Below are 23,107 nucleotides of genomic sequence, written 5' to 3' on the forward strand. Positions count from 1 at the left end.
AGGGGGTGGAGGGTCCCTGCTGGAGGCGGCTGCAGAGCGTGGGGTGAAGCATTTGGCATCTGGACCCAGACTTCCCACCACCTGGCCCTCCCGGACGGAGCCTCCCCTCTGCCTCAGTTTCCTCCCCTGTCAGATGACGAGAGCATCCGTGTCTATGCCAGGGGTCACTGAAGACGAGGGGCAGCTCCCTGGAGCCAGAGGTGGGGGGCTTGGTCAGGCGGTGGGCGGGATAGACCCTCCTGTGTATGGGGCTGTTGCTGGGGACAAGGGGTCTTGGCCCACCTGAGTCCCCTCTGGGTCTCCTCCTGGACCACATCCTAGGGCAAGCAGAGGCCTGGGTGGACTGTCCGTCCCTCTTGTCTGTCCGTCCGTCTGTCTGTCTGCCACAGGCGTGCTGAGGCCTCTGTGTCCTCATCCCAGACGTCGCACTGTGGGTCAGGCCTGAGGTGGGTGTGGCTCATGGTGTGAGCACGGGGGCTTTCTCGAGGGGCCTCAGCCACGCCCAACGTTTCCATAAACCCCTTCGTGCTGGGCTTTCCTTGGGCCCGCGGTTTCGTCACCCAAACTCGGCTGATTTCTCAGGCCCACATCGCCCCAGGGCTCCCTGTTCTCAGCCCCTGCCCCTCTAGACCTGTCTTCAGCCATGTTCCTGGTTCTCAGCACTGGGGGCTGCCTCGGATCGTGGGCTGGGGTGTCCCACAGAGCCTGCTGGGCTGAGACAGAGGCAGGATACCCGCCCTGTGTATCTGGGAGGGAATCCTTGGGGAGGTGTGGAGGTGTCCTGAGGCAGAGAATGGGTGAGCTGGAAGTCCAGTCCGCTGAGGGGCTTGCACAGGAAGCGGGGGCAGAAAGGACATCTGGGGTGACGGGGTGGAATGTGGGGGTGGCTGATCTCCCTTGGCCTCCTGTTTTGTTACCTTCCCGGAGGGAGGAGGGAGGCGTTTCTAGTACTCAGGCCCCAGCCTCTGCCCCTCAGGAGCCCACACCCCCAAGGCTGCGCTCTCTCTCTCTCTCTCTCTCTCTCTCTCTCTCTCTCTCTCTCCCCTACCTTCCCCCATCATTTTTGGGGCCACCCCTGGTGGTGCCCAGGGCTCTTCACTCCCAGCTCTGCACTCAAGAATCACTCCTGCACATTGAGTGCCCAGCGTTGAACCCGGATCAGCTATCTGCAAGGCAAGAGCCCTACCCACTGAGCTATCTCTACAGCCCCTTGGGTGTGTTCTCTTAACAGGATGTGAGGTGGAGACGGTTGGGGCAGTTGGGGTCTCATCCCCAGTGATCCTTAAGTCAGTGGGCCCCCACAGGTGACTTAAGGGAGGCGAGGGGGAGAAAGACCGTCACTTGCTCCCAATCCGTCCCTGCCACCCTGAGGCCATCAGGAAGACTCGCACTGAGAAAATCTGATGAGCCCCTGCAGGGCACAGGCCAGAGCCCTGCCACCAGCCTCACCAGGTGGCCGTCAAGCTACAGCTGATGTCGCTTAGTCTTCGGGTTATGGGAGTTGGTCCCATCACCCGATTTCTCTGGCAGCCAATGGGCCCAGATGGGAGTGAGGATTTGCTCTTTGCAGGAAAGGAAAGTCAGCCCTAAGCCTCACCCAGGGTTTCTGGGTTTTTGTCGCACCTTACAGAAAAGAATTTCAGGAGTAGACGGGCAGTGAAGTTAAACAGATTTTATTTGGAGGTTTTTAGGAAGGAGAAGGAGGGAGGGAAAGTGAGAGAAAGAGGAGGAAAAGAGAGAGAGAGAGTAACGCACTCAAGAGAGAATGAGGGCTTCTCCAAGGGCGGAGAGAGCCTCTACACACGCCCCACCATTAGATATGGAAGCCTGAAAGCACACATCTCAAGAAGGGAGATGCTAGCAGCACATGGGCTGGAGCAGTGTATGCTCACACTTCCTTTGTCCAGGGTGGCTTTGACAGGCTTTCCCCAACCTGCCCCACCTGGGGCTTGAACCTAGGTCAAGGTCCGTTGCTAGGGAGGTTGCCAAGGGGGTAGAGTTGGGAGTGATCAGGGGGTCTTCCTTGGAAGTCCTTTCCTGGCCTTTTGTTCCTGCTGCAGCTTCTCCTGGGGTGGGGGGCTGAAGGCGGGGGCGTCCAGCCTTCTCTGGGTGAGGGTCCCATCAGGCCTCACAAGGTGGGCTCTTTGCAGCCTTGGCTGTTGGTGTTAGTACATCCCAGGAATTCCATTGCCCTGGCATCTTCCCTATCTGTTTGCCTACAGCAGTCCCAAACTGGGGGTCAGTAGGACACCCACCCCATGCTCTTTCCAGGGGCCCAGGCCCAGGGCAGCCCCCGCAGCTGCCGACACGGCCCACCCAGACCCGACCTCCATTGCCTGGGCGGGCCTGCAGCTCTCGGTGTCCACTGCCCACAGCCCGGACATACGGAGAGCCTGGAACCCTGACCCAGGGGGCAGCTGGTGCGTGTTTGGGGGGACAGGGGCAGTCATAGTGATGGGATGTGGGGGGGAGTGTGGCCGTGAACACAGAGTCCCGCAGCCCCCACATCTCTCCCTAAACAAGGATGCCTGGGAGGCTGTCACCGACCCTCTGTGTATAGCTGAGGATAAGCCCGCTCCTCTGTAGAGAACCCCCGAGGCTGGCCAGGACACACAGCTGCACTGTGGTCTGATGCCACTAGAGGGCGCCAGCGCACCGCCCATTGGGCTCTGCCCTCTGTGGTCTCTGGGGTGGCCGTGAGGAGGTGAGTGGGGGGGTCAGGAGAGGAGTCAGCCCCCGACTCTTGTGTTCTTGGGACACAGCAGGCAGATGTCAGCGTGCAGGCCCCCTCTCTGCAGAACACAGCAGCGGGGAGGGGAGAGGGGGTGAGGCCAGGAGCACCCATGGAGCTTAAGATCTGATGATGCTCCTTGGGGGGACCCCCACCCCCACTACCCCCTCTGTGGGCAAGGCTGCTGGTGCCCCTGGATGGAGGGGTGCTGTTGGCAGCAGGGCAGGGCCCCTGGGAGCACAACCAGGCGGGCGCTGCACCTTCATACAGAGGCAAGAGTCTGAGCTGGACTCCCTAGCCTGCTGCCCTCTGACCCCTGCCCACCTGTGCTCACTCTGACATGCGCCAATCCTGCTTCAGCCATAGCGCCCAGGAGCCCAGTGGGCACGAGGCTGTCGGCTAAGCCCAGTGGGGTGGACAGTCGTGTGGGTAAGCCCCAGGGGGAAAACGAAGTATTTTTTCCTACTGGGAAGGCTCTCTCTGGGGGCCAGAGAGGTCAGGGAGACCGCCGAGGAGGGGACAGTGAGTCGTGGGGCTTGGCCCCAGAGCAGGCAGGGTGAGAGTCACTGGTCCAGGAGCCCCAGAAGGGCTGGGCTGGGAGCAGCCAGGGAGGCAGAGGCTGTGCTGCCTCGTCCTTCCAGCAGGGGGCGCCGCTGCTGCATGGAAGCTGGTGGGGGGGGGGGAATAGATCTACGCAGTGGCCGCTGGGGAAAGTGACTTGCCCCTTGGCAGGTCTCCTGGAAACGTCCGGGGTGTGCCCACTCACAGTCCTGGGCATCCTGGGCATCCCGAGCTCCCGAGCGAGACACTCCTTCTGGGGAAAATGGAGCCCGGCCGGCCGGCCCTCATTCCAGGGGCTGATTCCTGCCTCGGTGCGTGGATGGGGCCTGTGCAGTGCGCACCCCTCCCCAGAACTCGCAGGGTGCTCCCCTGACAGTGCCCACACACCGCCCCGCTCAGCCCCCCGAGCCCCGCCCTGCACCCCCGCCCATCCCACTCTCTCCTTCACTGTGATGCCAGCATGGGCCTTAATTGGAGGAGCAGAGCCCAGACACCCTGGCAGGCTCCCGGTCCAGGGTGAGGCCTGGGGCCTTCTGCCATGCATCCAGGGCCCGTTGGCAGAGATCAGACACCGGCTTGCAAAGGGGGGCGCAGGGCCCGGACTCTGTGAGCGAGGACAGGGAGGAGACAGCCGGGCTCGTCCAGCCAGCCCCCGGGGGTCGGGGTCATTTCCTTAATAAGCGGGACAGAAACCATTTTCCCTGACTGCCGAAGGCACTAAAAATGGAAAGAAAAATGGGGGGGGGGGCAGGGTCGGGGTGTGTGGTGTGTGTGTGTGTGTGTGAGTGTTTGTGTGTATGCGTGAGTGTGTGTGTATGAGTTTGTGTGCGCGTGTGTGCGCATGAGTGTGCATGTGCATGTGTGTGCGTGTGTGTGCACATGAGTGTGTGTGCATGTGTGTGCATGAGTGTGTGTGCATGTGTGTGCGTGTGTGTGTATCTGTGTATGTGTGTGTGTCGATGTCGGTGCAGGAAGGAAGGCAGGAAGGCAGGCAGACAGGCCTTGCCGACACCTTTGGGGGGAGAGATGCTTTTATTCTGTGGCCTTAACATGCCTGATCCCCCAGGTCCCTGCGCCACGTGCCGTCAAGGGGGCTTCCTTGGACAGCCCCTCGGCCTCTGGAGACACCTCCCCTCACCGCTCCTCTAGGGGGCAAAAGCAGGTGCCCCGCCATGCAGGAGGCGGGAGGCCTGGGGGCCCCCGGTTTCCTGCCCGGGCCCCCGGGCAGCCTGAGGGTTGAGGGAGGTGTGTGGAGAGCCACTTTGTTGGTGTCTGTGTGTGTGTCTATATGTGTGTGTGTCTGTATGTCCACGTATGTGTATGGGTGTGTCTGTCTGTATGTGTCGGTGTGTGTCTGTGTCTGTATGTGTGCTTTTGTGTATGTCTGTGTGTATCTCTATCTGTGTGTATCTGTGTCCATATGTATGTGTGTGCCTCTGTGCGCGTCTGTATCAGTGTGTGTCTTTGTGTGTGTGTGTGCCTGTGTGTCAGTGTCTGTGTGTCTGTATATCTGTGTGTGTCTGCGTTTGTGTGTGTGTCTCTATGTGCATCTGTGTCTGTACGTGTCTGTGTGTGTCTCTGTGTGCCTGTGTGTGCATCTGTATCTGTGTGCATGTCTGTGTGTCTGTGTGCCTATGAGAAGTCCTTGGGAAGGGGCCCACAGGGTTTCCAGGGCCTGCGTCCCATTCCCGCGTGTTCTCAGGTGGGGGGTGTGGGCTGAGTGCGGCTCTGGACTCAGTGCCCCTGCCCACCTGCCCCTTCCCTGCTGGGGCCCCCAGGGACTGGCCTCAGCCTCCCCCTTTGCCATCAAATGTGGGGAGTGAGGGGTAAGAGGGGCCTGGCCTCAGGCTCAAACAGAGCCGCCCCCAGCCACGTCCCAGCCCAGGCAGCCGCTGGCCCGTCCACTCCCCCTGGGCCAGGAGAGCAGCTCCCGGGAACGGGGAGACTGTGTGGACGGCACCCAGTGTAGGCCCAGGGCTTCTGGCCCGGATCCGTCTGCTGGGCTGTGGGGAGGCCGCGGGGCAGGTCTGGGGGCGAGCTCAGGCCTCGTGAGTCTGAGCCGAGGCAGGAGCAGAGACAGCCTCGGACCACACGCAGCCCCCCACAGTGACCCTCATGCCCCGCTCAGGGTCGCCCTGCTCCCTTTTCGTGTGTGTATATGCGTGTGTATATGTGCATGTGCGCGTATGTCCATTTGTGTGTGCACGCGTGTGCACGCGTGTGTACATATGCATGTGTGGATGTGTGCGTGCGTGTCTGTACATGTTTGTGTGTACCTGCGCGTGTGTGCACATGTGTATGTGGCATGTGCATGTCTGTGTGGGTGCGCATGCGCCTTGCTGACCTCTCTGTGTGCATCTATGTGTCTGTGTGTGTCTGCATCTGTGTGTATGTCAGTGGGTCTGTGTGTGTCGGTGTCTCTGTGTGTTCACCTATGTGTGGGTCCGATGCTGTGTGTGCACATCAGTTGTCTGTGTGTGTACATCTCTGTGTCTGGGGGGGGATTCTCCTGTGGGCCTGGTGTGCTTCCTGGAGGAGGAGGACTGACTGAGGTAGGGAGCACTGGAGCGGGAGTACATCCGGCCCCGGCACCTGGGACGAGGGGCCTTGCGCCCACCCGAGCAGGGAGGCCGTCGGCCCGGCCAGCAGCGCCGGGCGGGGGAGGGGGTCAGGAGGCCTCGGGGGTGAGGAGCCCCCCCAGCCCTCCCCTCGCCTTCTCCTTCCTGGCCGTGGGAGCCGGGGGCGGGATGCCGGTTTATTTTCGTGCACCCCGTGCCTGGCCGGGCACCGCGAGGGGGGCAGGACGGACGCGTGGGTCTACGTGCTGGGCCGCAGGCCGTTATGAATGGCCCCGGGCCCCCCCAGGACGCGGTGGCGGCGGCTCGGCCGGGCTCCGGGCGGCCATGCAGCGGCCGGGCAGGAGGAAGCTTTCCTCTGGCCTCAGAACAATGCCGGGGTCAGCGCGGGGACCTCCCTCCTACACCCTCTTCCTCCCATTGTGAGCGCCGCACAATCCCAGGCCCGGCCTGCGGGGGAGGGGCCGCCGGGCAGGGGTGCGCCCCACCCCCCCACCCCCGGCAGCCAACCCCGAGACCCCCCAGTCCCTGGGGTCCTGGGCCTTCGACTCCCAGATCGGTGGCGGGACGTTGCCCCCCCCCGAAGCCCTGAGAATCTGGGTCTTTCCGTCCCCCCCCACCTCCTTGCTTCTCTCCTTTGATTTCTCCGGGAAATAAGCCTCCAGCTCGGACGTGCAGTGTCGCCCCGGGTGGGAGAGGAAGGAGGGGGTCTCACAATCAGACTTGCTTCACACCCTGCAGTTTGCTCACAGTACCTCGGCCCCGCCCCCGTGGGACATGGGACCCTGGAGCTCTGAGCGCAGCCCCCCTCGCCCCCTCCCAGATGCACCACTCTCTCCTCGCTCTCCAAGTCCCGGTGGGCTTCTCATGTCTGTGTGGGCGATGGGGGACTCCTGCCCTGCTGGCCAGCAGGCGTGTGGGCTGGCTCTCTTGGGGCTGTGGATGGCATCACGCATGGCCTGCCCCGTGGGAACTGCCTGCGAGCAGATGTTTGCATCTGGGGGCAGAAGGTGGAAGGGTCCAGAGGATGGGCCTGTGCCAGGGGTCCGGGATGCCCACCAGAGTGGACAGAAAGGCAGCAGCAGGAGGTGCTGAGATGACCATAAAGGTGGTTTGAAGGACTCAAGGACGTGCCAGTCACACACGTGCACCACACACTCGCGTGTATGCACAAGCACATGAATACCCCATGCATTCACGCACAATCACGTGTGTGTGCACAGACATACACACACACACACACACACAGCAGCTTTATCACTAGGAAGGCGGATGGTGCAGATACGAGCTCCCGGCTGGGGGTCCCTGCATGCAGATGGGCCCCAGAAGGCTCCTGTAGACGGGCTGGGTCTGCCCTTGCCAGCCCTCCCCGGCCCGCCGTGTGCCCGCCCGCTGCTCCTGAGAGCCGCTTGCACACGCCTGTGGGTGGCACGCAGTCCATGAACATGTGTAAGGCTGCCGTGGGTCTTTTGGGCTGGTGCGATTTGGGTTTCACTGTGTTGGGCACGTTGTGCCCCCCCCCCTCCCCGCCAGTTCTGGGCGCTGACGGAGGCTAGGCTGGGAGCCGCTCAGTCTGCCAAGTGCCCTGCTAGTACCCAGAGGTGCCGTGCCCGGGAGCACGGGGACTCAGAAATGCCCGGCCACATGTCACTGCTGTGCCTCCGGCCACTGGTGCAGGATAAAGGGGAAGGAGAGGCGCCAATGGAGAAGCCAACGGGGAGGTGCCCTGGCCCCCCGGTCCAGGAGCAGCCAGAGAGGCAGTGCTGAAGGGCAGAGCTGGCGGGAGCCTCCCTGGCCAGGGCATCCTGGGGCCTCCGTCGAGGTGGATTGGGTCCCTGAGCACAGGGCCAGGAACGAGCTCCGAGCAGAGAGCCAGGACCAAGACCTGAGCACAGAGCCAGGATCAAGACTTGAGCCCAGAGCACAGAGCAGGAGTGAGCACAGAGCACAGAGCCAGGAGTCAGCCTTGAGCACAGAGCCAGGAGCCAACCCTGAGCACAGAGCCAGGAGTCAGCCCTGAGCACCACAAACTGTGGCCCAAAAGTCCAAACCAAAACATGGATTGGAATCTGGGCCACCATTCCCGCCGGAAGCATAGGCCCCTCACCTGGGAGAGCGGTTGTGTCCTGGGTCAGCCCTGATGGTAGGGAGGGGTCCCTTGGCCTGCAGCGCCTGTGCCCATGACTCCTGGTCCTTGTCCTCAGGGAAGACTCCTGGGACCTCTGTCGAATTGCTGGTTCTAGAACTTCCCTTGGGTTCAGCACCCACAGGTGGTGCCTCACGGACACTCCTGACCCTAAGGGATGGCTTCCCTGTCCCTGCAAGAGCCCTGGCATGAGCTTGGGCAGCTAAGGTTCCTGGGAGAGAGAGAGAGAGAGAGAGAGAGAGAGAGAGAGAGAGAGAGAGAGAGACAGAACCTTCCAGAAAGGGCAGTGGCCGAGGAACCGCCTTCGAGAAGGGCCTTTTGAGGAGCCCCAGGGCGCGGCAGCCCAGGGCTGGCTTTGTGTCCTCTGCACCGGGCTTGGGACGGCCCCGAGGCTTCCTGGGCCCCCACAGAGCTTCCAGAAGCTTCCAGAGGCTTCCCTGCGCAGACCAGCCCCCACTCCAGCCAGTGGGGCTGCTTTCGGAGGTTCCCCCCCACCCTGGTGCTCTGGAGAGCGGCCGTGGGGGCAGAAGTGACTCATCTGTCACCCAGGCCAGGCCCTCCTTCGGCATAAGCACATTCCACTCAGCAGTGGTCAGCCTTTGTACTCACAGTGTCTCCGGGTAAAGACCACCCCACCCCTGCACCAGCCCCATCACACACACACACACACACACACACACACACACACCACTTTGGAAAGGACGGTCTGGTTGCCAAAGTCCCAAGGAGCACCTTTGGCTTAGGAGCAAGAAGTCTGCAAGGCCAGGAGTGTACTAGAGTGTTCTAGAAGGGTCGATCTAGACCCTTCTAGAACATTCTGCCTGGTTTCAGGTCATCGAGTCCAGTTCCTTTCAGCCCAGGAGACGTCCCTGCTCTGAACACACAGGTCCTGCCCCGTGCATGGATGAGGAGCTGGGCTGTGAGCCAGGCTGAGCCTGGGTGAGGTCTGAGGAGAAAGCCTGGTGCCAGGGCCCACGCGAGACCTTCCAGGATCACCCCTCTCTGGCCAACGGGCGTCTGCTGAGCGCAGGGTTTTTCTAGAAATGCGAGCGCCATTCTCTCAAGCGTGGCCGTGGCGGCTGGTGACTCACTTTAAGGAATTCATTGCAGAGACCCTTAGCCAAGTTGGCCCTCGGCAGCCGACGTGCCGCTAGCAGACTGCAGAGTCCCTGCCTCGCAGCCCCCACCAGCGCCGCCGCTCGTCCTTCCGGCCCCACACACACACACACACATACACACACGCACACACACAACACACGGAAACATACTCATGCACACACGGACACACACCCAGACACACATGTGCATGCACAAGCACGCACACACACAAACATGGACACACACATGCACACACGGACACACAGAGACACACACACATGCACTCACACAAACATATGCACACACATGGACATACACGCACATACAAGGACACACACATGCACACACATACAGATGTAGACACACTCATGCTCATACATGTACACAGACACACACACCTGGACTCACACTCATGCACACACACAAGGACACACACACGCACACACAGACACATACACTTACATGGACACATCATGCACATATACACATGTACACACATACACACGCGCGCGCTCATGCACGCGCATGCCCTCAGCAGGCTGCTCCTGTCAGACTCAGTTCATCCTGGTGTTTTGTTTTGTCAGTGGGGCTGACTCCTGGCTCTGTGCTCGTGATCACTCCTGGCAGGTTCGGGGTCCCGGCATGCAAGCAGACTGGCTGTGTACCAGGCACGCGCCTGCCCGCTGGACAGTCACCCTGGCCCCTCATCCTGGTCCTTGACCTGCGACCTTGAGGGCAGCTCCAGGGCCGGGCCCCTGGCTGCTGGTCAGTGCCGCATCCCCCGCCGGGCAGGAGAGGACGGGCCCCTCGGTGGCCTCCCGGCCAGCATGGGAGCATTGTTCCCTCAGCTGCTCGAGGAAGCAGAGTGACCCCTCTGACAGGTCCTTTCAGGACAGCCGGGGGACAGCTGTGCCCGCGCTGGCCACGTGGGCTGGCAGCGGCCATGGGAGGGAGTGACCGAGGGAGGGGGCCTCCTGGGGGCGGGGCTGGGGGAAGAAAGACCCCTAAAGGCTGCGGGGCCACTCAGCACCCAAGCTGGAGATCCCGACCAGCAGCCCCTTTCCTCCCCGTGTGTGTCTGTGTGTGTATGAATCTGTGTTTGTGTCTGTGTGTGTTAGTGTGTGTGTCTGTATGTCTCTGTGTGTCTCTGTGTGTGTCTATGTATGTATGAGTCTGTGTGTGTGTTTGTGTGTCTCTGTGTGTCTGTATGGCCCTGTGTGTATGTATGTCTATCTGTGTGTATGAGTCTGTATGTTTCTGAGTGTGTATATCTGTGTATCTGTGTGTATGTATGTGTGAGTCTGTGTGTGTCTGTATATGTCTATGTGTATGAATCTTTGTGTATCTCTGTGTATTTGTGTGTCAGTGTATGTGTGTGTTTCTGTGAGTCTATTGTATAAGTCTCTGTGTGTGTCTGTCTGTGTGTTAGTCTTGGTGTGTCTGTATGTGTGTGTCTTTATGTGTGCCTGTGAATGTCTGTGTCTGTGCATGTGTTTGTGTGTGTGAGTCTGTGTGTGAGTGTCTGTGAGTCGCTCTGTGTGTGTAAGTCCATTTGTGTCTGTGAGTGCGTGTGTCTGTGAGTGTGTGTGTCTGTGAGTCCCTGCATTCTGTGTATGTGAGTCCACTTGTGTCTGTGAGCGCGTGTATGTGTGTGTGTGTGTGTGTGTGTGGCCTCACAAGGCAGAGCATGTGTCCCGCGTTGGAGCCGTGGCCCCCGCCTATTCTTCAGTGTCCGTCGTCTCTCCGTGCCTCATCCCCCATCAGCATCTTCTCTTGGTTTCCTCGTTTTGGGGTCACAGTGCTCAGGGCTCACTACAGTGGCTCATGGAGGGACCGAGCCCAGGGCCCCTGTGGGCACAGCCTCGCCTCGCCAGCACTCACCGGCCATGCTTCAGGTCAGCCTCCTGACTGCTCGTCTCGGGAATCGCACACACACACTCACACTCACACACTCACATTCACACTCATACTCACACTCACACACTCATACTCACACATTCACACACACTCGCACACATTCACACACTCACATTCACACTTAGACTCACACTCACACATTCACATGCACACTCACATACACACACATTCACATGCACAGTCACACACATTCACACACACATAGTCACACATGCCCACACAGCGTCTGTGAGTGGCCTCCCGCCTCCTGTCACCGGTGGGACCAGATGCCTGAAATGCTGTGATGCCCCCCCAGCCCTCCCCCTGCTCTCCCCCAGCCCCGGGCCCACTCCCCCCATGAGGCTCCCACAGGGGACTCCTGGGGACCCCCCGAACGTGTTAGGGCCAGGACCTGTGTCTAGCCCAGTCGGGGTTTCTGGAGCGAACAGGCCATGTCCCCCAGCTGCAGGGCCACTGCCCAGCACAGCCCACCGGGATCTGATGGACGCCCCCCCCAGGAGTCAGCACCCCCAGGCGTGCATCCCTACTGGGCGGGCCTAGGTTTCTCCACATCCTCATATCTGGACAGGGATGACGAGCTCCGGCCGGGGTGCCCTCGGGCCTGCCAGCACCCCCCCACCCCCCTCCCTCCGCCACATCAGCGGGCGCACGTGCCTGCTGGCAGGCTGGGCACGGCGGCAGCCCCCCTCCCAACCTCCCCGTTTCCCTAAAGAGAATCGGGCGAAGGAAACGTCTCGGAATAGCCCATCTTCCTCAGCGCCCCCAAAATAACTGCAGTGGAAACAATTGCGATCGTGTCCACGCTCAGGTATTGTTCCCATCCACCGAGCGCGGCCTGGGAAAAATGTCCCGGCCTTTGCAACTCAGCTGGGAATCGCCCGGCTTCCAGAAGCCTGGGAACAAAGGGGCACTCCCGGGCGGTCGTGCGCGGCCTTTCCTCCTCCGGCCCGGCCGAACAGCGCCGGCCGGGGAACTGTGTGTTTCCCAGAGTGGGCTCCTTGGGGGTCGGTCCCAGAAGGCTTGGCGGTAACAGTCCTGGAGTTGACCATCCTGTGGTCTGCGACGCAGACGGACCCCAGAGGCTCCTCCTCTGCTGGAATCACTTCCTTCCCCCGCGGGCTCTTTCTCCGCCCTATCTCTGTCAGAACCTTCCCACGGGTTTGGGTCTCCCTCCCACCTTGCCCCGGGCCCTGCCTCCCTCCCAGTCAGCCTTCCTGCTGCACCCCCACCGCATCACGGTTGGGGGCAGGGACGGGAGCACAGCCATGGAGCACTCTGCAGGTGTAAGGTCCTGGGTTCGATCTCTGGTGCCACAGAGAAACTTAATTTTAAAAAAGCACCAGTGAGGAGCTAGAGAGATGGTACAGCAGGTAGGGCACTTGCCTTGCACACAGCTGGCCCAGGTTCAGTCCCCGGCTTCCCATATGGACCTCTGAGCACCGCCAGGGGTAATTCCTGAGCGCATGAGGCAGGATGTGCACCGCTGGGTGTGACCCAAAGTAAAGGCCCTCCCGTTGATCGTCGATTTGCTCGAGCGGGCCCAGTAACGTCTCCATTGGAGACTTTGTTGTTACTGTGTCTGGCATATCGAATACGTCATGCGGAGCTTGCCAGGCCCTGCTGTGCAGGCAAGTATCCAATTACTCTCGGTAGCTTGCCGGGCTCTCCGAGAGGGGCGGAGGAATCGAACTCGGGTCAGCCATGTTGGCTGCGTGCAAGGCAAACGCCCTACCGCTGTGCTATCGCTCTAGCCCGGGTGTGACCCAAAACAAAAGAAAAAAAAATTTTAAAATAAAATGGGACCAGTGAAATAGGACAGAGGCTTCAGGTGTTTGCTTTGCATGCCATTGAGCCTGGTTTGATCCCTGGCACTGCCGGGAATTATCCCTGAGCACAGAGCCAGGAGTCAGCCCTGAGCACAGAGCCAGGAGCGAGCCCTCAGTACAGAGCAAGGAGTCAGCCCTGAGCACAGACCAGGAGTCAGCCCTGAGCACAGAGCCAGGAGTGAGCCCCAAGCACAAAGCAGGAGAGAGCCCTCAGCACAGAGTAAGGAGTCAGCCCTGAGCACAGAGCCAGGAGTCAGCCCTGAGCACAGAGCCAGGAGTCAGCCCCGAGCACAGAGCCAGGAGCGAGCCCTCAGCACAGAGCAAGGAGTCAGCCCTGAGCACAGACCAGGAGTCAGCCCTGAGCACAGACCAGGAGTCAGCCCTGAGCACAGAGCCAGGAGTGAGCCCCAAGCACAAAGCAGGAGGGAGCCCTCAGCACAGAGCAGGGAGTCAGCCCTGAGCACAGAGCCAGGAGTCAGCCCTGAGCACAGAGCCAGGAGCGAGCCCTCAGCACAGAGCAAGGAGTCAGCCCTGAGCACAGACCAGGAGTCAGCCCTGAGCACAGAGCCAGGAGTGAGCCCCAAGCACAAAGCAGGAGAGAACCCTCAGCACAGAGCGAGGAATCAGCCCTGAGCACAGAACCAGGAGTCAGCCCCGAGCACAGAGCGTGGATGCCCTGAATACCTCTGGGCATGGTCCCAAGCACAGATAATGAAGAAACACCCAGTGGTCATTGCTGAATTCCACACTTCCATCACTTTCCTCCCTGGCCTCGGCTGATGGACAGCGCCCCGTGGCCCCAGGACCAAGCCTGAGCCCCGCTGCTCAGATTCGGAGACCCGGTGGGGGCCCCGTTCGTATCCGCTCCCACCCCCTAAGTGTTGGCCCCTGTTTTCCAGAGTAGCTTTATTGTTCCTGGCTTTTTCAAAAACCTCAGCTTATTCATTGTGTAACTAGATGTGCTTTGAGGATTTACTGCTGGGGGGAAAATAAATAAACAAAAAGCCTGAAACCCCTCTTTCAGCCCCTTGACTCCTTCCTAGGTCCCACCGGGGCTGCATCCTCGCCCACCCCACTCCGCCTCCATCCCTCCACATCCCCGTCTCTTTCTCCCTCCCTCTGAGAGGCGGCCCTGCTCTAATGTCTCCCAAGCATGTCCGCACCATGAGGCGGCTCCCGCATCCAGACCGAGGGCCCATTCGGAGCAGGTCATCCTGGGCGGGGCCCCAGGGCCGAGCTGTGCTCCGCTGGCCCCTGGTTCCCACTGTTACGGGATGCAGGTTCCCTGCCCTCGGGGGCCCCTGCTGCCCTTCCACCCTACACGCCACGGTTTTAGGGGCTGGGTGTAGCCCCCACCGTGAGGTTCCGTGAATCCAGAGGAGCGGGCGGAGGTGCTCGTCAGGACCAGGCGAAGTTGTGCTCATCTCCTCTGCCTCATCTTTCTCCGTCTACACTGGCGTCCCCCGCCCCCAACTCGGCAGACGTCAGCTTCCGGTTTTTTTGGAGCTGAGTGATGGATAATTGAGCATCAGGTGCGGGCACTTGGTGCCACTGTCTCCTGTGCGGTCGGCCAGGAGCCAGGCACGGCGTCTGGGGAGCGGGAACGGAAGGTCTTGTGGGCCCCAGTTGTCTGCTTACGTGCGGGGTCAAACCTAGGGCTACTCCCGCCTTGGGCCCCACCCTTAGCTGTGGACTCTAGCTTGAGTGTGAGCCCCATCTGAGGGGGGTCTCCAGGCCCCCCACTCCCCCTCCCTGCCCTCCTGCCTCACATTTGCCCTTTGTTGGTTTTGTTCTTTGGGTCTCAGACTGGTTCGGATCCCCTGGAGAGCATGTGGACCCCTCACAGCACAGGCTCACAGCCTTTGCAGTGGGACCCCGGGGCTGAGGGCTGGCCAGTGAGCAGCCTGGATGAGAGCACTGTGAATAGAGCCCATTTGCCTTCTTCTGCAGATGCCAATTATCGGGGCCTTCCCTGAAAAGGGGATGAAACAGCCACATTTGTGCATGGGGCGAGGTCATGCCTGTCAAAGGCAAGTAATTGCCTGCCCCCAGTGGGGGACCAAGTGCTGTCAATGCAAGGCATGGCTCTCCAGGGCAGGGTTCCCAAGCTGGGCTGTGCACCCACCTCTGGCCCACCCCCTGTGTTTATAAATAAAGTTTTATTGAGACACAGCCCTAGATCCCAGTTGTTCTGACCCTAGAAAGGTTGAGTGTCCAGCAGGTACTGTGACCAGACGGCCATGTGGAATATTTGCTCTCCGCCTTTTCCTAGAAACTCTGGTCCGGCCCTGCTCTGTTGTGACCTTATCCAGTGGATTGTGTATGTGTGAGAATGTGAGTGTGGGGCTGGAGCAATAGCACAGCAGGTAGGACGTTTGCCTGGCACAAGGCCTACCTGGGTTCGATTCCCAGCATCCCATAGGGTCCCCTGAGCACCGCCAGGGGTGATTCCTGAGTGCAGAGGAGTAAACCCTGTGCATCGCTGGGTGTGACCCAAAAAAGTGAGTGTGTTTGAGTGTATATGAGTGTGAGTGTGTTTGAGTGTGAATGTGTGTGAGAATGTGTGTGTGGGAGTGGGAGTATGTGTCTGCATCATGGGAGTGTGGCGAATGTGAGTGTGTGTATTTGAATGAGTTTGGGTGTGTGGGTGAGAAAGGGAGTGTGTATGAGTGTTTGAGAGTGTGTATATGGGGATGTGAGTGTGTTTGAGAGTGTGTGTGTCTGCACGTTTGGGAATCTGAGTGTATGTATGTGAAAATGTGTGTGTGAGATTGTTTGTGTTGGTCTTGGGTATATGTCTTGAATGTGTTTTGAGTGTGAGAATGTGATTGAGTGTTGACTGTGTGTGTTAAGTGTGTATGTTGAGTTTGTGTATGTGAAAATTTAAGTAGTGTGTGTGTGAGAGAGAGGGAGGGAGGGAGGGAGAGAGAGAGAGAGAGAGAGAGAGAGAGAGAGAGAGAGAGAGAGAGAGAGAGAAATGTTTGCTTTTGCTTTCCAGGACCTCACAAAGGCAACCAGCTGAGATCTGTCTCAGTAGCACTCTTGGCTTATCAGGCTGAATTACTTAGGACTTTGTTTGCAAATAATAGGAAACAACTCGGAAAACTTTTATTGGTTGGGAAGGTGTGTAACCGGGACCACAAAGGGACTCGGGGGCCCCGCTGATCTCTGACCTCTCACGGGGGTCTGCCAGCCCAGCCTTCCACAGCACCCCCGTCTGCCGGTCCTCTCCGCCTTCCCTGCCCGCTGTCCCATGCCTCCCACCCGCTCACGGTCCCTGCTGCCCACTGCCTGCCCCAGATTAGGGGGTGATGACTCCTCAAGGGCTGGGAGACAAGGAGGCAGGATGGCACCTGGGATGCTTGTGGATCTTGGCAGAGCCTGGGAGCCTCAAATTCTGGTGCCCCTTCTCTCCACATGATGGCTGTGGAAAATGAGGCCCAGAGAGATCAAGTCATGGACTCAAAGTCACACAGCCATCCCAGTGGCAGAGCTGAGGTGTTTGCTCCAGAACTCAAATTCTGAACTGGTGGCGGGGAGGGAACAGGGAGAGATGGACACAGAGGTCAGGTGCATGGACCCATTGGAGGCGCCCGGGGCCCAGCATGCCCAGGGATTGCGGGCTACGCTGAAGGGGGATGGGGGACACAAGGGGGTGGGGGACACATGCTGAGGCACCTTCTGGACCCTGAGGGAGCCTTGGCATGGTTCAGACTCCACAGGCCCCAGGGACAGGGGCATATTGTGTCCCAGAGGGCCCCTGCATTGACCCAGGCCTGGGGCATCGCGGGAGAGGGGACATGAGGGGCTGACTGGCTGCGTCTCCTTGGTCATGTTCCGTGTTGAAGAGAGTAAACGATGGCCTCTGAGCTGAGCACCTGTAGCTAAGCACACCCTCGACCACAGGGGCCCCTCGTGGCTGCCTGGTGCCAGCCCTCATTCCTGCCTCCCTCTCTGGAGTGGCCAGAGGCTAGGCTGAGTGTCTAAGGCCCCGGGCTGCCCAGCAGGGCTGAGTGGGGGACTGAGGTCTGAGAAGGCAGCTGGGGACCTCTGCCGGGCGCCTCATGAACCCATCACAGGTCCTCGTGGGGTCACTAACGCCATGCGGGAGAGGGGGTGGGATGCCCCTCGCCACCTCCCTGCACGCTGGACTCCTCTGTGTGTGCCCGGTACTGTGGGTCATCGCCAGAGCACTGTTCCTGTCTCCCACTATCCATTGAGGCTTGGCAATGCCCCCTCCCACTCCAGGGCACGCTTTCCCGCTGAGGGCCAGGGAGAGGGCACCAGGGTCACGGTGCCGGTGGCCAAGGCCAGTCGGTTTCCAGCCCTGCACGGCCTCCCAGCACTGCCGGGTGTCACTCCGAGAGTTGACGGTCACCAGCATCCTGACGGGAGCAGCACCCCCTTTCCCCCCTTCCCTCCGACCTGGGTGAAAACCCACCCACAGAGCCCATCCCGGCGGCCCCCAGCAAAGCCGGCAAAGTGTGGAGCCGGCTCCATCCCTCTTAGGGATGAGTGAGACCGAGGGGGTGGGTCCCTCACTCGGGTGTAGATCTGAGACCAGGCGGTCCCTCTGCAGGGGGCTCAGTGTTCGGGGGACTCCTCCTGGGTTCCGAGAAGAGGGCATTCCCAAGCATGCCCGGATGGCAGTGCGCTCACAAGGGGCCCAGATCTGTCCTCTGACGGCTGGGACATCTTCTGGTACAGCCGGACTCTCGCGTGAAGTCCCTTTGCCTGAATGCAAGGAGCTCTAAGGTCCACCCCATTTGCTTGGTTTGGGGGCCACTCCTGGAGGGCTGAGGGTGGTGGGGCGGTCATTCCCAGTGGCACTGGGGCGGCCAAGCGGTGCCAGGCCTCCATAGGCAGCCCGGCGTGGGCCCTGTGACCCCAGCAGAGTCAGGAGGCAGCTATCCTCACAGCATCCTCATCCTGGCCAGGCTGGGTGGCCGGGGTCTGGTCTTGGTGAAGCCGGGGCCCCTCGCTGCTACGGTGTGTGGGAGTCACTCGGAAGCCCCGGCTCAGCACTCACTCATGTCCCTCTGTCCCCCGTGCCCGCAGGGCTACCACCCGCTGCCCCACGAGGTGGAGATCGCGCACACCAAGAAGCTCTTCCGGAGGAGAAGGAACGACCGCAGGTAGGACAGACCCCGCCGCTCGCGGCTGACGCTCTGGGTTTGGGCCACCGCTGGCCGGATGGGTGTGACAGGGCTGGTGACCACCTGGCTAGGCAGCTGCACATGTCCCTCAGGAGCCCGGGGCCCGGCCGGGTGTGTGTCCAGTGGGAGATGTCGCTTCTTCCCTCGCCGCTGTTCATGTGCGTGAACTTGGCCTCCTGGAAGCCGCGGACGAGCTCTCTGCGCCTTCTGCCTGGCCTCCGTGTGTGCTGCCAGGGCCGGTTGCCAGTGCACCTCTGGCTCCCCCATGCCCAGAGGAGAAGCCGGCCTCCCCTGCCTGGGTACCCTCCCGTGACCTCGGGGGCCAGAGCAGGGCCCAGAGTGGAACTAGCACTCGGGGCGGGCCGTCTGGCCGTGCCTTGGTTTCCCAATTACTCTGGTCCTGCCTAGGGCGTTGAGGTCCGTTTCCAGAGACAATCTCCAAGAGCAGAACAGAGTTTGCGTGTGGGGTCCCGTGTGCTAAAATGGGGGTGGTAGGGTGGCGTTGGCAGTTCGAGTATATTTTTGCTTGGGAATGCAAACATTATTTCTGGATGGGAATATTTTTAACAGAAGGGAGGAACGAAAGCAGAGGGAGGGAGGGAAGGAAGAGGCAGGAAAGAAAGCCAGAAGAGACGAAAGAAAAGGCAGAGAGACTGAGAGAGAGAAAGAGAGAGGGGGAGAGAGAGAGAGAGAGAGAGAGAGGGAGGGAGGGAGGGAGGGAGGGAGAGAGGGAGAGGGAGGGAGGGAGAGGAGAGAGAGAAGGAGGGAGTCTGAAGCTGGGATCAATGGGCCCCTGGTGGGTGGACGCCAGGTGTGGGGCTGCGCCCCACCCCCACCTGAGCAGTGTCGGCACCCCCACTCCACCCCCGTGACCTGTCCCTTAGCCAGGAGAGCGGGGTGGGAGAGACAGCCCCGCTCAGGATGTTTCTCACACTTGAGGAACTGACGGCTGAGACGCCAGGGGCAGCCCTTGCCTTCTTGACCGTCAGTGCACATCTCGTGGATTGCGCTGTGGATGGTGTCTCGGATCACAGTGGATGGTGTGTGAATGGTGTATGGATGGTGTGGATGGTGTGTGGATGGCATGGTGGATGGAGTGGTAGATTGTGGTGGATGGTGGCTGGGGTGGTGGATGGTGTGGTAATGGTAGAGCAGTGGATTGTGTTGTTGGTCGTGGGTGGTGGATGGCGTGGTGGATGGTGTGTGGATGGCATGGTGAATGGCATGGTGGATGGCGTGGTGGATGGCATGGTTGGGTGGCATGGTGGATGGTGTAGTGGAAGCTGTGGTGGGTGGTCTGTGGATGGTGTGTGGATAGTGTGGTGGATGGCGTGGTGAGTGAATGGCGGCTAGTGGAGGGAGTGAGGGTGGTTTGGTGAGTAGCGTGGCCTTGCCGGGCCCCACTCCCCACTGCTCTGTAGATGAATGCTCTGGGCTAGCGGCTACACGTCCGTCCAGGTATTGGGGGCTTGCTTTATCCTGGCAGTACCCAGTAGCAGGAGCGGGTCCAGTGGCCGGGGACCCGCCACCTCCCAGTGCCAGCTTGAGCCTCTCCCACAGGCCATAGCAAGGACTGGCCCCGCCTTGCTGCCTCCGGGCCGTGTCCAAGAGTGATCAGGAGCTGGAAGCCTCCCTTTCTTCTCCTGTCAAGTGCGCCTGCTGGCGGGGAGGCTTGGAGGGGCCTGGGAAGGGTCTTTGTGAGAAGCAGCCCCTGCTGCAGGCCCGAGCTTGTCTGAGGGGCTTGGCCTCCTTCGTCCCGTGCCCCCAGCTTGGCCCTCCCGCCCTGCCCAGGCTCCCCGGGGTTGTCTCTAGGGCTCTGGAGGTGAGGATTCTGGGCCTGGCTCGGCAGAGACACACTCAGCAGATGACCAGATGTTTTGCTCCTTCGAGATGCTCTCATCCTCAGAGCTTGGGTACCGGCCTGGATGGCGGGACACCAGGGCTGTGTTCAGGCCCAAGGACGGGCTTAGAGTGTCCCCTAGTCCGTGAAGAGTACCCTGCGCCTGGTGCTCCTCCTTCCCCCCGCATCGGGGACTTGTGGGCAGGAAGCAGAGCCCTGCGCCCCCCAGCTCATGCAGACGAGGGAGGACCAAGTCCGGTTGTGCCACTGACCTTGGCCGATCTGCACCAAGGTCACCCCTCCTGGGCACCCCACATGCTCGCCGGGGAAGGGAGGAGTGAAGGGGAGGCCGCAGACATGCATGTAAAGCCCCAAGCATGAATGTCCACTATCAAAGCATGGACGCTTGTGTGCATGTGAGCAGAAGCGTGTGCAGAGGACGGGCTCAGCAGGTCTGGCTGGGAGCGCGATGCCGTGCATAGCCGCTTCGCTGCCCATGGGACTGCCCACAGGAATGTCCACGGCACTTCAGAGCACATCTCAAGGTTTCAGTCACTGTCACTGTCACTGTCCTCCCACTGTTCATCGATTTGCTCGAGTGGGCCCAGTAACGTCTCCATTGTGAGACTTGTTACTGTGTCTGGCATATCGAATACGCCACGGGGAGCTTGCCAGGCTTTGCCATGCGGGTGAGATGCTCTCGGTAACTTGCTGGGCTCTCCGAGAGGGGCGGAGGAATCGAACCTGGCTCAGCCGGGCTGGCTGCATGCAAGGCAAACGCCCTACCCGCTGTGCTATTGCTCCAGCCCAGGTTTCAGTCATCTTGGTTTATTTCTTCATTTTGGTTTGAGGGCCACCCCGCGTGTGTCAAGGCTTTCCCCTGCTTCTGCGCTCAGGGGTCACCCCCAGTGGGCTCGGGAGACCCTCTGCAGTGCCGGGGACCAGGCCAGGGCTGGACCCATGCATGGCGAGCGCCCTCCCGCCCACTCCACTGTCTCTCCGGACCTTCCTGGATTCTTGAGCATCACCTGGGCCCTCCCAGCAGGGAGAGAGACGGTGAAGAGACGAAGGTCTGACCTGGAAGCAACGGGGGTTTATCTTGAGACCCGAGCCGCGTGGGGGCACAGATGGAGGTTACCTGGCCCAGGCTGCCCTCCCAGGCCCCCTCCTGGGATGACACCTTCCCCGGGCCCCCCCCCCCCCGCCAGCCCGTCAGCGTCACTGTCGTCCCATCAGCTGAGCCCAGGGGACAGCGAGACGGATCAGCTCCCCTTGCCCACGGTTTGTCTTTCCTAGCACGGAAATTGCCCTCATTAAGTCCTGCTAAAGATAGATGAGAAAAAATGGGACAGGCGAGGCCCCCACCTGGCAGGCAGCCTGTCAGATCGGACGCAGTGAGTCAGATAGGGAGTATTTTAGGCTCCTGCTCCTCCTCCCCACGCCCACCCCCAGGCGGGCTCTCCTGGAAAGAAGAACAGTTATTCCGTGCAGCCAGACCCGGGCGGATCGACAAATGGGGAGGGCCCCGGCTGCGTGTGGCTCGAGACCTACACACGCACACGCACAAACACACGCACGTGCACACACACGCACACACACGCGTGCACACGCACACACACACAACCCTCTCCCCACATACACACTGTCTCCCACACATACCCGCTCTCCCCCCACACACCCTTTCCACACACACATCCCCTCTCACACACTTACGCACACACACACACCCTCTCCCCACACGAACACACTGCCCCCCCACACCCTCTCCCCCACACACATACCCTTTCTACACACATCCCCTCTCACACACACACCCTCTCCCACATACACACACACCCTCTCTCTCACACACACACACACACTCTCACACACACACACACACCCTCTCACCCTCTCACACACACCCTCTCCCCCACACACACCCTTTCCACACACATACACCCTCTCACACACACACACCCTCACACACATACCCTCTCTCCCCCACACACCTTCCACACACACACCTGCTACCCACACATACTCCCTCTCCACACACACCCACTCCCCACACAAATACCCTCCCCCCTCACACACACGCCCTCACACACATCCCCTCTCCCACACACACACCCTCTCCACACACACTCGCCCCCTCTTCCCCTCACACCCCTCTGTGCATGGGGCCTGCCGCAGATCAGGCCTAGGGAGCAGGGCAGCACTCAGGCCGGCCTTCTGGGGTTCTTCTACCAGGCTCGGGGCAGGGCCCGAGCAGCACCTCTAGGTCCACTGGAAGTGACCTTGGGCCCCTGGTCACTACTTGGCGCCCCCCCCCCACCGAAAAAAAGAAAAGCCACCCCAGTGCATTAGCATTGCCACAGAGACGGGGAGCTGCTGTCAGCGCCCGCACCAGCACCAGCACCAGCTGCCCCTGCTCAGCCCAGGCCCCTCTGGCCAGGCCCATCGTTGCAGTGAAGTGGCCGCTGCCTGCCGGTGCTCCAGGCCTCTCTCCTCATCCCTCCACCCGCGAGTTCTTTCGAGGCGCCATTGAGTCTCCCAGCGGCTGGGCGGGGGGCCTCACTTGGACCACGCCGGGCCCAGTGGGTGGGAGGGCCAGAGCCCCCGCCGAGCCCACCCTCCACAGTCGTCCCTGATGTCCCAGCGTCCCCCCAGACCACTTTTGCTCCCGGTGTCAGCGCTGGACAAGGGTCCCGTTTCACACTTGCTGGGGCAAACATAATGTATTCAATGAATACATTGTGTGTGTGTGTGTGTGTGTGTGTGTGTGTGTGTACTCAGAACAGAGGTGAGCATGGTGTCTGGAGGACAAGGCTGCCGGGAGGCGTGTGCGTGTGTCTGGGGGCCAAGAGCCCACAGTGGTGGGGGCGCAGACCAGCGGAGGCTTCAGGGGCAGACGGTGGCCAGCTCCACCCCTGGCCAGCAGGAAGCCTGGGAGTCGGGCTCGGGGTCCTCCTGGCGGTGCTCGGGGGACCCTATGGGATGCTGGGAATCAAACCCGGGTCGACCACATGCAAGGCAAACACCCTCCCCACTGTGCTATCGCTCCAGCCCCTGGTGTTTAAATTTGTGGTGTATTTTATACGGGCCGCTCCTGGCAGAGCCCTGGGGCACCCAGGGGGCGGCCAATGCTTTGTGTGTGTAGGGGGCGGGCATGCCATGCTGAGGGTCAAGCCCAGGGTCCTTCCTGTTCCCCCTACCACCAGCTCCTCCTGGTGGCAGCAAACCCAAACCACCTGCTGCCCCCAAGCAGACCCCG

At 60.8% G+C, this 23,107-nt stretch overlaps 1 protein-coding gene across 1 annotated transcript in view; it reads left to right on the top strand.

The window, feature by feature from the left end:
- The window catches only part of CTIF (cap binding complex dependent translation initiation factor), a 159,976-nt gene that overhangs the window by 32,096 nt on the left and 104,773 nt on the right, over positions 1–23,107 (top strand). Inside the window, exon 6 of the mRNA XM_056137942.1 lies at positions 17,914–17,990. Coding sequence (XP_055993917.1) covers positions 17,914–17,990 — 77 coding nt within the window. The remainder of the gene's footprint in view (positions 1–17,913; positions 17,991–23,107) is intronic.

Source organism: Sorex fumeus, unplaced genomic scaffold (assembly GCF_029834395.1).
Source record: "Sorex fumeus unplaced genomic scaffold, SorFum_2.1 ptg000128l, whole genome shotgun sequence".
NCBI classification, from domain to species: domain Eukaryota; kingdom Metazoa; phylum Chordata; class Mammalia; order Eulipotyphla; family Soricidae; genus Sorex; species Sorex fumeus.